Below are 16,575 nucleotides of genomic sequence, written 5' to 3'. Positions count from 1 at the left end.
CCTGTAACAATCTTTGACAAGAAATTGTCACCCTCAGCCACATGACGAGCAAGCAATTCCGCACAGATGGTTCTCCTTTGCTCTTTATGGTGTTCGGTTAGACAACGAGGGACCCAGCGGGAACTAACCTTTGAAATTCCCAACTGGTGAACAATTGTGACAGCACTACCAACAGAGATGTCAAGTTGAGCACTGAGTTGTTTGATGGTGATCCGTCGATCATCTCGAACGAGTGTGTTCGCACGCTCCGCCATTGCAGGAGTCACAGCTGTGCACGGCCGGCCCGCAAGCGGGAGATCAGACAGTCTTGCTTGACCTTGCGGCGATGATGACACACGCTTTGCCCAACGACTCACCGTGCTTTTGTCCACAGCCAGATCACCGTAGACATTCTGCAAGCGCCTATGAATATCTGAGATGCCCTGGTTTTCCGCCAAAAGAAACTCGATCACTGCCCGTTGTTTGCAACGCACATCCGTTACAGACGCCATTTTAACAGCTCCGTGCAGCGCTGCCACCTGTCGGAAGTCAATGAAACTATACGAGACGAAGCGGGAATGTTTGAAAATATTCCACAAGAAATTTCCGGTTTTTTCAACCAAAATTGGCCGAGAAAAAAAATGTGTTGCATTACTTATTGAACTGCCCTCTTATAATAAACATACATATTTAATTTAGTGCCTTGTCGACTTGGATTTGTACCAGACTGGAAACACATGCACTGCAGCACTTTTAACATGTTGCTGGTGCTATTGTACAAGTACGAGAACGTAGGCGGAAGCTAGAAATATCCTTTGCAAGATCACGGGCAGCACATGATGTTCTTGACTGTTAACCCTGATGATGACGGTTCTGGTACTAGAGTGGGAGCAGGGGAGGGGACAGACAGGTGGAGGATGGGATTGAGGTCTGGGGGGTTAAAGGGAACAAAGTATACATTGCAGGGAGAATTGTTGCATCGAAGTCTATGCATCCCACACATCTACCACCTACTCCTGTCCAGTTACTTGAATCTCCTATCCCACTAAAAGTAGGGTCACATGTGAAAGCAGTCATGTGATCTACCAGTTTAGCTGCAACAACTGTACATGGAAAACTGTTTACTATATGGGTTCCCAACTTTTTAGGAATGATGTTTAGACTGTATACTGCAGGATTTGTATTGCTGATGGTGTTAGTCTCATGACTTGCTGTTAAGCACCAGTACTGGTATGGTGACATACGGTTTAAATACAAGCACCAGTGTGTATTACAGTTGTCCACAGTGAAGATGGGTCTGGAGAAAGTGAGCAGTGATTTAGTTGTAAAGCTGTTTTATCAAAACAGCAGTAGCGCTGCTGTTCTGTACAAGTATTGACTCATTACAGAAATACGAAGAGGTACTGTTTCTGCACCGGAGTTGAACAACGTAATTTGGAAGTTTGGGTTGCTCCTTGGAGAGGCAACGGCCAGTTTAGCCAGAAATAGTTGAAGAAGTTACTTTTGCCATGGCTGAAATTGCTGGATGCAGTGTGCAGTCTTCGAGCAGTGCATGAGCTGTGCCATGACAGCTGAACGTTCCGTAGTCCACCTTTCAAAAAATGCTGCGAACGGTTGTTAAATTGGATCTTTAGTGCAGCGCCAGACTGTTGTTGATGCAGATGATCGTCACATTGAGTGATGTTTTTAACCTGGAACGTAAACATGGTTCGCAGTTAATGTATGTTATCTTCTCATCTGAAAAGTAAAATGTTTTTCTTTCAATGGTTTATTCGTGGTATCTCTTCTTCATGTCTGCACAGATGTTTCCACAGGGTTTCATTATTCTACAATCACTCATTTTTTAAGGGGCCTCTCTCAAGTAGTGGAAGTTTAGTTGTAACCAACCTGTACATAAGCACAATTGATTAACAAGCAGTCTGTGTGCATGAATGACCTCGGTCAAGTGTGGCCAAGAAACGGCTGGACTGCCCAGTTGCTGAACATGCCACCCAAATGATAAGCTTCACTTTACTGACTTCTTCATAGCCTGTGCCTTCAGGATTGTACGGTTGGGAACACTTAATTCCTATGACTTCAACCTTCGCTGGTTCCTATACTCCAGGTGCCTGTCCCATTCCCTGCTCCCATTCCACTACTAAACATGTTTTCTATCCTGCTAACACCTCTATACAGTCACTTTTTCCTCTTCAGTCTCTCCTCTCCCTTTCACCCTCGTCCATCTCTCCTCTCCTTTTCGTCCTCCCCCTTCCTCTTCCCTTACCACTCCTCCCATGAGAACCTCCAGATGCTGCACCTAGCAGCCCTATCCTGCCCTTATAATGTCCTTGCACACTCCCAGTAGCAGCTCTCACATCTCCCACCCCTAACCTGCTATCTCTCCTGCTCTCTACCCCATGCCTCTTCCCTACCTCCACTACCCACCTTCACTAAATTTCTGCTAACGTCGGGCACAATTGCAGTCCATCTTTAGTGCCTATAGACAGGGGCTATTTATGTGAGTGCCCCCCTGCAGGTTTGGGGGTTAGAATAGGCCTGTGGTATTCCTGCCTGTCATAAGAGGCGACTAAAATGAGTCTCAAATGTTTCGGGCAATACAGGGTGTTACAAAAAGGTACGGCCAAACTTTCAGGAAACATTCCTCACACACAAATAAAGATAAGATGTTATGTGGACATGTGTCCGGAAACTCTTAATTTCCATGTTAGAGCTCATTTTAGTTTCATCAGTATGTACTGTACTTCCTCGATTCACCGCCAGTTGACCCAATTGAAGGAAGGTAATGTTGACTTCAGTGCTTGTGTTGACATGCGACTCACTGCTCTACAGTAGTAGCATAAAGCACATCAGTACGTAGCATCAACAGGTTAGTGTTCATCACGAACGTGGTTTTGCAGTCAGTGCAATGTTTACAAATGCGGAGTTGGCAGATGCCCATTTGATGTATGGATTAGCACGGGGCAATATCCATGGCGCGGTACGTTTGTATTGAAACAAGTTTCCAGAACGAAGGTGTCCCGACAGGAAGACGTTCGAAGCAATTGATCGGCGTCTTAGGGAGCACGGAACATTCCAGCCTATGACTCGTGACTGGGGAAGACGTATAATGATGAGGACACCTGCAATGGACGAGGCAATTCTTCGTGCAGTTGATGATAAACCTAATGTCAGCGTCAGAGAAGTTGCTGCTGTACAAGGTAACGTTGACCACGTCACTGTATGGAAAGTGCTAGGGGAGAACCAGATGTTTCCGTACCGTGTACAGCGTGTGCAGGCACTATCAGCAGCTGATTGGCCTCCACGGGTACACTTCTGCCAGTGGTTCATCCAACAATGTGTCAATCCTCATTTCAGTGCAAATGTTCTCTTTATGGATGAGGCTTCATTCTAACGTGATCAAATTGTAAATTTTCACAATCAACATGTGTGGGCTGACGAGAATCCGCACGCAATTGTGCAACCACGTCATCAACACAGATTTTCTGTGAACGTTTGGGCAGGCATTGTTGGTGATGTCTTGATTGGGCCCCATGTTCTTCTACCTATGCTCAATGGAGCACGTTATCATGATTTCATACGGGATACTCTACCTGTGCTGCTAGAACATGTGCCTTTACAAGTACGACACAACATGTGGTTCGTGCACGATGGAGCTCCTGCACATTTCAGTTGAAGTGTTCGTACGCTTCTCAGCAACAGATTCGGTGACCGATGGATTGGTAGAGGCGGACCAATTCCATGGCCTCCACGCTCTCCTGACCTCAACCCTCTCGACTTTCATTTATGGGGACATTTGAAAGCTCTTGTCTATGCAACCCCGGTACCAAATGTGGAGACTCTTCGTGCTCGTGTTGTGGACGGCTGTGATACAATACGCCATTCTCCAGGGCTGCATCAGCGACGGAGGGTGGGTGCATGTATCCTCACTAACGGAGGACATTTTAAACATTTCCTGTAACAAAGTGTTTGAAGTCACGCTGGTACATTCTGTTGGTGTGTGTTTCCATTCCATGATTAATGTGATTTGAAGAGAAGTAATAAAATGAGCTCTAACATGGAAAGTAAGCGTTTCCGGACACATGTCCACATAACATATTTTCTTTCTTTGTGTGTGAGGAATGTTTCCTGAAAGTTTGGCCGTACCTTTTTGTAACACCCTGTATATGATGGTCCCCTCTCGGGTTTGACCTCCGTATTTCCAAATTTTTCCGAAGGGAGAGCCAATTGGGGAAGGACGCCTTACATGGTGCATTGTGTCCATCGTGCATTGAGACATGTAGCCAGCTTCCTCGTCTTCGCATTGTCGTCCCGCTTGTTCTCCATCTCTTGGGCGAGGCTACATTCCTGGGTGCGATTTCCACCATGCACTGTGCAGTGTTGCTTTTTGCAGAGATGACGACCATGGACTTCCTTGCACCTAATATCCAGCAGATAGCCAGTCCGTTGTGGTGGGGCCGCCATGTACTCTGTTGGTTGTAGACCCCTGCCAGGTGGCCCTTGCTCAGGCTGGGTGGCGCCCGTGGGGAGGGCCCTTGGTTGGAGTGGGTGGCATCAGGGCGGATGACCTGCACTGAAGCATCCAACTTCTTTGGCTCCTCTTGCTCGCAAGGGGTCCCTTGGGTCCCTCCCTTCCCAGGTTTCCACAAGTGGGAAGGATGATTCCCGGAAGTGGCATAAGTGCCCACAAGCAGCTGGTTGTAGGGCTTCGCTATCCTCCTCCGTCACGGAGACTGAATCGGTGAAGCCCTCCCAGCCAATGAAACCCAAGGAGCAGCAAGAAAAGTCCAAGAACACCACCTCTAAGACGAAGGAACTTGCAGTGGCACCCACCCCATCGCAACCTACAAGCTCTGCGTCTGAGGGCGAGGTAGAGATTCTGGCGTCCACTGAGGACCTAGATCTTGCCGGTATCTCAGACACAATGGATGTTACTTGCCCAGGTACTCAATCGGTGGCAGCAGGTGACCCAGCAGTGTAATCTGCCTCCTCGGTCCCTTCACGCCTTTCTCGGTCATGGACAATGTCATCCTCCTGTGGAACTGCAGCGGTTTTTTCCACCATCTTGCTGAGCTCCGACAACTTCTCAGCCTTCACCCTTTCCTCTGCATTGTTCTTCAGGAAACTTGGTTTCCCGCGATGTGAACCCCCGCCCTCCGTGGCTATCAGGGTTATTATAGGAACCGGGCAGCTTATGAGAAGGTATCTGGTGGCGTCTGCATCGATGTCCTTCACTCCCTTTACAGCGAGTCTGTCTCTCTACAAACACCTTTAGAGACTGAATGAGATTTTCACTCTGCAGCGGAGTGTGCGCTGATATGAAACTTCCTGGCAGATTAAAACTGTGTGCAGGACCGAGACTCAAAATCGGGACCTTTGCTTTTCGCGGGCAAGTGCTCTACAAACTGAGCTACCCAAGCACGACTCACGCCCCGTCCTCACAGCTGTACTTCTGCCAGTATCTCGTCTCCTACCTAAGTTTGGAAGGTAGGAGACGAGATACTGGCAAAAGTAAAGCTGTGAGGACTGGGCGTGAGTTGTGCTTGGGTAGCTCAGTTGGTAGAGCACTTGCCTGCGAAAGGCAAAGGTCCCGAGTTCAAGTCTCGGTCCTGCACACAGTTTTAATCTGCCAGGAAGTTTCACCTTTAGAGGCTGTTGCTGTTCGGGTGTGGACGCCTCAGGCTGTTACTGTCTGCAGTCTCTATCTTCCACCGGTTGGTGATGTCCCACAGCATGTCCTGGCTGCGCTGATAGCCCAATTGCCGCCTCCTTTTCTGTTACTGGCCGACTTCTATGCCCATAACCCTCTATGGGGTGGATCAGTGGCTTTGGGGTGGATTAGTGGCAACAGGCCGAGGCAGCATCGTTGAGCAAGTATTGGCACAGCTCGACCTACCTTTCTCTTTTAAGTAATTGTGCTTTCACACATTTGAGTGTGGCGCATGGCACATACTCAGCCATCGACCTTTCGATCTGCAGCCCTAGCCTATTACCATCTGTCCAGTGGAGCGTGCATGACGACTTGTGCAGTAGTGACCACTTCCTGATCTTTCTGTCACTGCCACAGCGTCACTCTTCTGGGCGCCCCTGCAGATGGACTATGAATAAGGCTGACTGGGACTTGTTCACCTCCATTGCCACTATTGAGTCCCTTTCCAATGACGCCATTGATGCGGTGGTTCACTCGGTCACCACTGGCATCGTTACTGCTGCAGAATCTGCCATTACCTGTTCTTCTGGGTCCCCTCGGCGGAGAACTGTGCCTTGGTGGTCGCCTGAGATCGCTGAGGCGATTAAAGATCGCAGGCGGGCACTCCAGCATCACAAGCGGCATCCCTCATTGGAACACCTCATCGCCTTTAAACGGCTCCGTGCACGAGCCCGCCACCTCATTCGCCAACGCAAGCAGGAGTGCTGGGAAAGGTATGTCTCCATCATTGGCCTCCGTACCTCTCCATTGCAGGTTTGGGCCAAGATTAGGCAACTCTATGGCTATCAGACCCCAGTCAGCATACCTGCACTTTCACTGAATGGAGCAGTCTGTACTGACTCTGACACAATTGCAAACCACTTAGCGGAGCATTTTGCTCAGAGTTCTGCTTCTGCGAATTACCCACTGGCCTTCATCTCCCTGAAAGAGCGACTGGAATGTCGGGGCCTTTCATTTCACACACGCCACCCTGAATCATACAATGCTTCATTCATTGAGTTGGAATTCCAAAGTGCCCCAGCCGGTTGCCCTGATATGGCTCCCAGGCCAGATCGCATCCACTGTCAGATGCTCAAACACTTTCGGTGGACTGCCAGTAACGCCTCCTAGACCTTTTCAACCGTATCTGGGTTGAGAGTGAGTTCCCCTCGCAATGGCGGGAAAGCGTCGTAATCCCCGTGTTGAAACCTGGCAAGAACCCACTGGAAGTGGACAGCTACCGCCCCATTAGCCTCACCAACATTCTTTGTAAGTTACTTGAGCGCATGGTGAGCCGGAGGTTGAGTTGGCTACTTGAGTCTCGTGGCCTTGTGGCTCCGTCTCAGGGTGGGTTCCATAAGGGCCGCTCCATTGCAGTTCCGGCACCAACGATTACTGGCCGCTTATGCTACACACGTTTTTAGCTTGCCCGGGCATCCCAATTATCGTCTCCTGTTCCCTCAGTCAGTCGTCCGTATTCGGATCGGCGGCCCCAGTCAGGGTGTATGATCGCGGTTTGTGTCAGAGCTCTTCTCTCTGGGCTTGAGGTTTTCCGTCTTCCATCTCTTTTCCGGGCCCCTCTGCGTATACCCCTGTGGTGTGTGCCCCGCCCATGCCTTCGGCTCGATTTGGCACAGGGCCCGAAGAACTCATTCCCACCTGAGGCCCTCCACCGCCGCTGTCTTTCAATCCTTGCCACGTTTCAAGGCGCTGACATTGTCTATACTGACGGTTCGATGGTTACTGGTCATGTCGGTTATGCTCTTACTCTAGGGGATCTATGAACAACACTCATAGCCGGCTGGCTGCAGTGTTTTCACTGCCGAGCTGGTCGCCATCTCTCATGCCCTAGAGTATATCCGCTCCTGCTCAGGTGAGTCCTTTGTTATCTGTAGTGACTCCCTGAGTGGTTTACAAGCAATCGACCAATGTTTCCCTCGCTCTCCTCTGGTGATGGCTATCCAGGAGTCCCTCCATACTCTTGCCCTTTGCGGCTGCTCTGTAATCTTTGTGTGGACTCCGGGTCATGTAGGCATCCCGGGAAATGAACGTGTTGACATGCTGGCCAAACAGGCTTTGGTGCACCAGCCTTGGAGACTGGCCTTTCGGAGAGTGACCTCAGGTCAGTTTTGCGGCAGAAGGTACTTCACACCTGGGGTGAAGAATGGCGCACCTTTCCTTCAGCCAACAAACTTCGGGCCATCAAGGAGGCTACCGGTGCGTAGCGCTCCTCCTTGTGGGTATCTCGCAAGGACTCTGTTGTCCTCTGCCAGCTGCGCATTGGCCACGCCTGGATAGCGCACAGCTGTTTATTGCGCCGTGAGGCCCCACATCTATGTCGCTGCGGGTCAGCTTTGACTGTGGTCCACATCTTGTTGGACTGCCTGCTTTTAACTCCGCTCAGGCAGACTTTTGCGCTGCCTGATTCACTTCCTGCACTTTTATCAGATGACGTTGCGATGGCTGATTTAGTTTTGAGTTTTATTTGTGCAGGGGATTTTTATTGCTTGATCTAAGTGTTTGTCCTTTTTTTGTGTTGAGTCTGGCCTTTGGCCTAAGATTTTACACTGGGGTTTTTAGTGCCTTTCTTGGTGGTTGGCTTTACCACTGTCACACTCAGTGTGATTTTCATTCCTTTTATCTGGTCTCTGTCTGTGTCTTTCTTGTCCTGTGTTGTTTCTGGTCATCTCCATTGTTTACTTTTATTCCTTGTAGGGGTTTCAAGTTCATGGAAAAAGGGACCAATGGCCCTAGTAGTCTGGTCCCTTCAATCCCACAAACCGACCAACCTATTTATGTGGGTGTGGGTTGTTTCCGTGTGTGTGTGTGTGTGTGTGTGTGTGTGTGTGTGTGTGTGTGTGTTCTACTGTTGAAGAAGTCCAAAAGCTGAAATATTTCTAGCACCCTTTTTCATATTATCTGTCTGTGACTTGACACGTCCTCTGTAACTCTGGTAATCCAGTGAGGAGAATGGGAAAGCAGCCAGACATGAAGTTCTTGAATAACGACAACTAAAACCAACAGTTGTATTGGAATCCAACGTTGTTTATTCAATACATGCTACCAGTCTCGACGCCAAAAAGTGTCGTCCTCAGGCCTCAAGCATAACCTGTCATCAGTGTATGAACTGCAATGACAAAAACCATAGGAGTCTTTAAATGGAAACAGTTCTTAAGCATGTATGCCAACATGGGCTACCAACAAAGTCATGTGCAGTGGGGCCAAAATCAACTGAATTCAGTATCTTGTGTGCTGGGCTTGTTACTTCTATGAAGATACATAATCCAGTTAATTTTGGTCCGCTGGTTGCACATGCAGGCGTACATTCTTAATAACTGTTTCCATTTGAAGTTTCCATTGGTCTTTGTCATTGCAGTTTGTACGTTGATTGTAAGTTACCCTTGGGGTCTGAAGATGATGCTTTTTGGCATCGAAACTGATAGCATGTTTTGAATAAACGATGTTGGAATGCAATGCAGCTGTTGGTTTTAATTATTTTTCAAATCCTTCTCTGTGTGGTGAATATAATCTATTCTTTCCATATTTTTGTTACTGTATTCCATCCTGGATTTTTTCATTGTTTTTTTTTTTGTTTTTTTTTTTTTTGCCTAAGATAACTGAAGATATTTTTGGTTGGTTTTATTGAAATTTGGCTCTTAATAAAAGATATCCAAGACAATGATTAAATTCAAATTTCATTGACCTGTTGGTAGTAGAGTAACTAAGAAAATTTATTTATAATGATGCAATTGACATTGCTTTCCATCTGACATTTGCAGTGTTAAGAGTTTACAAGGAGGCATCGACTCTTTTTACTTTGAAGTGTACGTTGGTAACGTCAGTGTGACTAATCATGAGAAGTTAAATTAGCAGCTTATTCTGGATACCTAATGGTGTAAAAATATTGATATCCTAGAGGTGAAGGAAATATGAATATTTTCAGTTTGTTCACATTGTTCTCTTTACTTGTGGGAAATGAGAAGGGGCTGATGCAATTTGTATTTTCTTATGTATAGATTTCATTTGCTCACTGTGTGCTCCAAACTAGACTGCCATTGGTTGTTACTAACTTGTGAAGATGCACTGTCATCAGCTTGATGCAGCACGTGGGTGGCCTCATTATAACTTTACCTTTTTTTCTGTATTGTATCCTAGAATAATACAAGAAAATCTTTCATTCGTCCAAGGAAATTAGTAACATTGTTGTTGCCACCATATTAATAGTACTATATGTGTACCCTGTTCTAATCAGCATAAAATTTATTACTGTCATATACAGTTCCAGGTTATCTCCAGATTATCAGTTGAAAAGCCATTGCTTCAAGTATCAGATTTTGTGGAGATTTACGAAAAAAACATGGAAGATTCAAAGATGAACATGCTGAATGGGTTATCTGTCTTGGAACTATGTCTGGTAAGCTAAACAATTTTCTTTTTTACTTAAATACAGTTTTAAAACCAATATGATTTAGTTCTGCAATAATGTTTGGTTTTTAATATATAGTTGCAGGATTGTGGCAATATTCTGTACTCTCCTTGCTCTGATTTTTAACTCAATACTCTACCTCACTGCTTTCACATTGCCCCCCCCCTTTCTTCCCTCCTGATGAAATGAATTTCTTTTACAAGTTTAGAGTTCATAATTTAACATTACTAATTATTGCCATTTCGTGTTCAAATTAGAACTACTACTGTTTTTCAGTATCAATGGTTGTTAGGGAGTGATACTGCATCCATCTTAGCAGCTTCAGCAATCATCAGGTCAGTGTGCATATGTAACGGCGTGTTGGAAAGAGACATTCAGTAATATGTTCATGTGTATTGTGTGACTGATAAACAAGCATGATGACTATTAGCAATAAATGGTCACAGAATTTTTTATATGCTGTGCAGATTCACTATTACTGCAGGTAGTTGCATCTAAAGCCAACATGTCATTGAAAATGGATTGCACAAAGGTTTTCTCTAAGTATTGGTCTGTAACTATTTTATGTTGGTCTGTAATGTGTGTGCATGTGCAAACAAACAAATATTGTAACACTAAATTTCTCTCAATACCTGTATACTTCATGAAGTATGAGCTGGCTGTGTGGTCTACGCTAAATACCAATAAACTCAAATTTGTTTGAGCCTTAAAATGAAACTGGTAATGTAAATACATGATAGTATTATCTCAGTAAAGCTAGCACTTCTAAAGAATCCTACTTAAATATCATATCTGCCTACGCACCACAACTGCCAAAGAACAGATAAACATTTGCAAATGATGCCAAAAGCGGAGCAAAGACTATTATGTGGAGACCTAAGTGGTCTTGTGGGAAAATACAAACATGAATATAATGGTTTTCATTTTATTTGTAGAGGTCCGTCTTGATCACATAAATTCTACATTTCACAATTACCAGTTTTGGCCATTGCCATTTTCAGGTCTGTTCAAAATTGAAAAACAGTGATGTAACCAAGTAAGTGAAATTAGCTGAAGCAAAATCTACAGCAGGCTGAGGGATGCACAAGAAAAACAAAAATATTAACATGATTAACAGCCATCATATCATAAGATATTCGTCTGTGGATATCAACATCAGAATCTATATATCTACGTACATAGTAAGTGCTGGTGATGGCCCGGATGCTTCAGTATTATACAAATAACTGAGGCCAGTAGAGGGCACTAATACTCGGGAACAAGGGTAACCAGTATCATTAAATGAAACAACAAGTTTACTGTTACCAGTTCTGGCGGTTTCCGGTGATTAAGGGTGGCAGTGTGGTACTGGCATGCAAGACTCACACTCCCCCCTTGGCTGTTGAACTTACTTGGAGTTGCTTCGCCAATCTTCTTTCAGGATAGCCAGCTGCGATATTCTGCCCAGCTTCTTCTCCGAACAATAGATATTACTCTGTAGGAATTCTCTATACTTTTAAATAACTCGGTACACTCGAGAATACTTTGAACTCAATCTCACTGTATTTTCATAACACATAACAGTTTTCATACACTGAAACATTTCCTGTAAGCTTGACACCTTCCAGTCCGACAGAAGCTATTACAATCATCTTTCTACAAATACAGTCTGTAATCTCTCCAAGTTTAACAAGACAACTGCCCATACCTTAACACAGTAAGTGAGAGAATGAATGAATCAAAGTCCCTTCTTTTCTTTCAACAACCTTCAAATGTTCACACAATAATGTTTTACGTCATGCAGAGTACAACGTGTTTATTCCATGAGCGGGACGTGTAACTCCTTAGGTGGACTCGGCGACTACCTGCTTGCGCCGATCGTCCGTCTGATACACGTTTGTTGTGCACACATACAATTGTGGGGCAGTAGATGTAGTTCTACTTTACCACACTTATCTCTAAAATGTGTGTTCAAGGCGGTGGAAATATGATTGTCTCTAGAATTTGCCCAAAATTCTCATGGCACTACATATCCCAACACTCTAGAGGACAAAAATGTAGACAACTCCTCCTCTTCCTTTTGGAATTGGTCCAAAGAAATCTGCAGCGGTTAGATTGTGTAATGCTTTAGGAATAATTGGATACATCTTATATTTAACGTGAGAGTTATCCTCTTTTACTTTCTGACAAATCTCACAAGTCTTAATGACTAAACGCCACTTTATGTCCTAGCTTTTTAAAGTAATAGAACTTATTCGTATGTGCAGTGCATTTCATTATACCAAAATGTCCATAACTCTTATGAATTTACTACACTAACTCGTCTTCCATTAGACTTGATATACATAAAGGCCAATGTCGCGTTGTCTTACTGTCTCTTCAGAACAGATTATATCGCACAATCTTCCACCTTCCCTCTTGACTAGGCGGTAGCGATTTCCTGACACACATAGTAAAGATATCTGTAAAATAAGGTTCATGTTGGATTTTCTATGTAATTTTCTAAGCTAGCTCTTGCATTTTGTTGCTTGAATATTCTAATGTTAGAAAATTAATTGCAAAGATTACGCCAGGTGCTTCTGAACGCTTCAGTTCTTTCATGCCTACTGGTAGCCGAGACAAAGCGTCGGGTACAATGTTCTCCTAACCCTTTACATAATGGATCTTAATGTCATACTCTTGGAGAAACAACATCCACCGCATCAATCTACTATGTAGTAAGCAGCTATTCATTAGAAATGACAGAGCTTGGTGATCTGTATAGACATATATTTCAGACCCTCATATGAGTGTTTGGAATTTTTGTATACTCCATACTATGGCTAACAATTCCTTTTCTGTTTATGTATAATTTAATTCGTGTTTGTGTAGGGTCCAGTTGGCAAAAGATATTGATGGAACAGCTCTGCTGCTATATACCGAGCGAGGTGGCGCAGTGGTTAGCACACTGGACTCGCATTCGGAAGGACGACGGTTCAATCCCGCGTCCGGCCATCCTGATTTAGGTTTTCCGTGATTTCCCTATATCACTTCAGGCAAATGCCGGGATGGTTCCTTTGAAAGGGCACGGCTGATTTCCTTCCCCATCCTTCCCTAACCCGAGCTTGTGCTCCGTCTCTAATGACCTCGTTGTCGATGGGACGTTACACACTAATCTCCTCCTCCTCTGCTGCTATACCATAATCTGATGCATCGGTCGAAATCTTAAATGGTTCACCCATTACCGGATGGTTCAGTATCGGTGATTCTGATATAACTAGCTCGCTTTGCCTTTTCAAATGCTTCCTGTGCCTCTTGGTCCCAATGCCATGGTACTCCCTTTTCGTAATAAATGCAAAAGTCGAGGGTCGTTCAACTTTACTTCGTACATAACGTCTATAATACCCTGCCATTCCAAGAAATCCCTTCAATTGTCTTATATTTCTAGGTGGTGGACACTCCTTAATAGTTTTTATACATTCTGGATCAGGCTTAATTCCTTGTACACCTACTATATGTCCCAGAAATTTTCGTTCTTGCCTTGCAAAGTGTGACTTAGACAGTTTTATGTAATACCTTTTTCTTTAAATTTTTTCAGTGTTTTCTTCAAGGTTAGGCAACACTCATTCCAGGTGGGTGATATTATCAATATATCATCTACATATATAATTAAATCCTTTAATAACTCTTTACCTAATGGTTCGTCCAGCGTACGTATAACCACTGATACCAAGATACTTAACCCAAATGGTAACACATTAAAATGATACGATTCTCCATCAAAAAGGAATGCTGTATATTTCCTTGAATCTGGATGCGCGTGCCCAGTATGAGCCGCACACCGCCTGTAGCATTTTTCACAACTACCAAGGGATTATTTATAACGCTTGTACCGTGTTCTATTATTTTATTATCTACCATTTTATATATTTCCTCCTTAACCGCCTCTTTTAAACTCACCGGTATCGGGTACGGTTAACAGAAAAATGGCGTATCATCTTTGATCTTAAATTTACATACATAATCACTAATACGACCTGGACTATCTGATAATACCATCTCGTATTCTAATAGATTTTCAGCTAAATCTGCTTTCTGGTCATTGGTTAATATTGGGGATTCATTTACTTTATTCTATATCTCAGCTTGTTGTGATGCATGGCTTATGTTTTCCATCTCTGGTGACATTTGAGCTGTTGCGGGTAATCGTAAACTCTGGTGTTCAGTTGTTTATTTATCAACATAACTGTCTACTAGAAACTTAATACATTATTTGTCTACCCCGAGTCCGAAATAAAGGCAGCTGTCTTCAAAATTCAGTATAACGTTAAGCTCCGATGGCCAATCTAAGCCAAATAATACCTCTCTATTAATATTTTCTACTACCAGCAGTGTTTGCCGGAACGTAATCTCACCAATGTTACAGTTTACTTGTGTTTCGTGTTTAACAACCTTACTTTTAGTTCCAGTTATACCGAATATATGTACTCCTGTTACCGGTAATACAGGTAAGTTATTGTTAGTTCTTAATGTATTAAAAAATCCACTCGAAATAAGTGATACTTCACTACCAGAATCAGTAAATATGTCCACTTCAGAATCTTCTACTTTTCCAACTATAATTGGTTGTGGATTAGTTGTAGCTACACTAGGTTCTTCTAGTAGTAACCATTCTTTTGTTGATACTTAATGTGTAAAGGAAACATACTCATTATGAGGCAGGCCTCTTAATGTATTTCTATGACCTTGGCCCCCGCCCTGGTTACCAAACCTTGGTATGACGTTTCCATTTTGAACCCTATTATTGCCAAGTACAAATTCTTGTGTAGTTACTGGGCCTGTATTCGAAGGTGGATGTCCTTTCTGATAATTTCCATTACTCCTTTTCCGCTTAGATCGGTGTACTCTGGCCAAATTTGTCTCGTGTCTTTTGAAATTACTACAGCTATTATCATTACTCCTCCTGTAATTTTGATTCTCATTCTGATGCACATTCTAATTTCGGTCTTTATTTATCGCATCAAGTGTGTGTACAAAGAATAATAGCTCTTCTACTGTCTTGCACCGACTACATAATGTCTTTCCAAGCGTAAGTGGGTAATTGCTTTATCAAAATTTGTACCAACCCTTCTTCTTCCATTAGTTTATCTAAATATTTAGCTCTTGTTAAATGCCAGTCGAAATATTTTCTCATTGTACCCCACGTACTATTGTAATACTTTGGGTCCCATAAATCCGATATTAACTTCTCCTGGGCACTAGATGACCAATATTTCTCCTTAAACTTTCTCTGAAAGTCCGCCCAAGACAGGAAATTGTCTATATTCATTGTGCCCCATTCGGAAGCCTCTCCTAAATACGAAATGTGTTGGATGCACATTTCCATCTGGTTTAAATTTGGGCAATTGTCTGGTGAGTCGAGAATTTGCTCCCCATTGTAAATCTGTTACTACTTCATTAGTGAACACTACTTTCTTTGAAACTACCCCTTTTTCTACTTTATTCTGGATAAGTAAATGCCTTTCTTAGTATTGTCAAGTTCTGACGCTAAACGTGATGGAACATTATCTGTGTTTACCCTCTCTGCCACTTTCCGGTCAATTAATTCCTCTACTTGTTCCTCCGGATGACTTATATTTATGGTGTCTGAGGTTGTTAGCTTTCCCTTAAAATTTCTCTCTATCACATCTACACGAGTGTTGACACCTGCAATTTGTGATTCAACAATAGGGATCAGTTTGTCTTGTCTTTCAGTGGAATCATTTAAAGTATGTAACCTTTGTTTCACTGTGTCAAATGTAATGTTACACACATTTTGAAATGATCGTAATTTTTCATTAAACTCCGACTCTTCTTTAAATCTACTCGTAAATTTTCCACTTTATCATTTAACACCTCAAATTTAGAATTTAAAGCTTCACCCTGTTCTTATAGTTTTCCAAAAGCTTCACCCTGTGCTTCAAGTTTTTCATTTAACGAAGCATTCTGAGCATCAAATTTGGTGTTCAATTGTGTATTTACTGCATTTAATTGAATACTTTGAGCTTTGATTAAGTTTATTACTTCAGATAAATCTGGCATGTCTTCATTCACAGTCATGGTCATGGCTGGTCCTGCAGTTTCTGTAGGTTGTTGTTCCTTCTCCATGGGCCTAATCTTTTGCGATCTTGTGATCATTAAAAAAAAAAAAAAACAAAAAAAAAAAACCTCTGTAAATAATGACCACCCTAGTTCACATTCAATAGTTATTATCTTGAGCTCACCTGGCATAGGATTGTAGGCTGTGTCGGTGAGGTTTAGGAACGCCGCCGGCAGCGTCACCCGTTGCTCACAGCATCGGCGGGCGCGAAGTCGGCAACTCAAAGAGCAACCAGCAACGATGGCATGTTACGTCGGCGTTGGCTGGTTACTGCATGTTTGAGGATAGTTTTCTCCCCACAACCAAATCTTCTTGATCGAATGTTGCAGACCAATTTCTTTGTCTCGTTCTTATGTGTTGCTACGGCACATCTCAACTTTTTCTTAT

General features: G+C 43.6%; 1 protein-coding gene across 1 annotated transcript in view; it reads left to right on the top strand.

The window, feature by feature from the left end:
- Positions 1-16,575, top strand: part of LOC126236281 (origin recognition complex subunit 4) — an 87,301-nt gene that overhangs the window by 26,611 nt on the left and 44,115 nt on the right. The window contains exon 6 of the mRNA XM_049945445.1: positions 9,945-10,079. Within this exon, the coding sequence (XP_049801402.1) occupies positions 9,945-10,079 (135 nt within the window). The remainder of the gene's footprint in view (positions 1-9,944; positions 10,080-16,575) is intronic.

This window comes from Schistocerca nitens, chromosome 2, assembly GCF_023898315.1.
Source record: "Schistocerca nitens isolate TAMUIC-IGC-003100 chromosome 2, iqSchNite1.1, whole genome shotgun sequence".
Lineage (NCBI taxonomy): Eukaryota > Metazoa > Arthropoda > Insecta > Orthoptera > Acrididae > Schistocerca > Schistocerca nitens.
The sequence above is the reverse complement of the archived record's forward strand: the minus strand, read 5'-3'. Positions and strand labels throughout refer to the sequence as shown.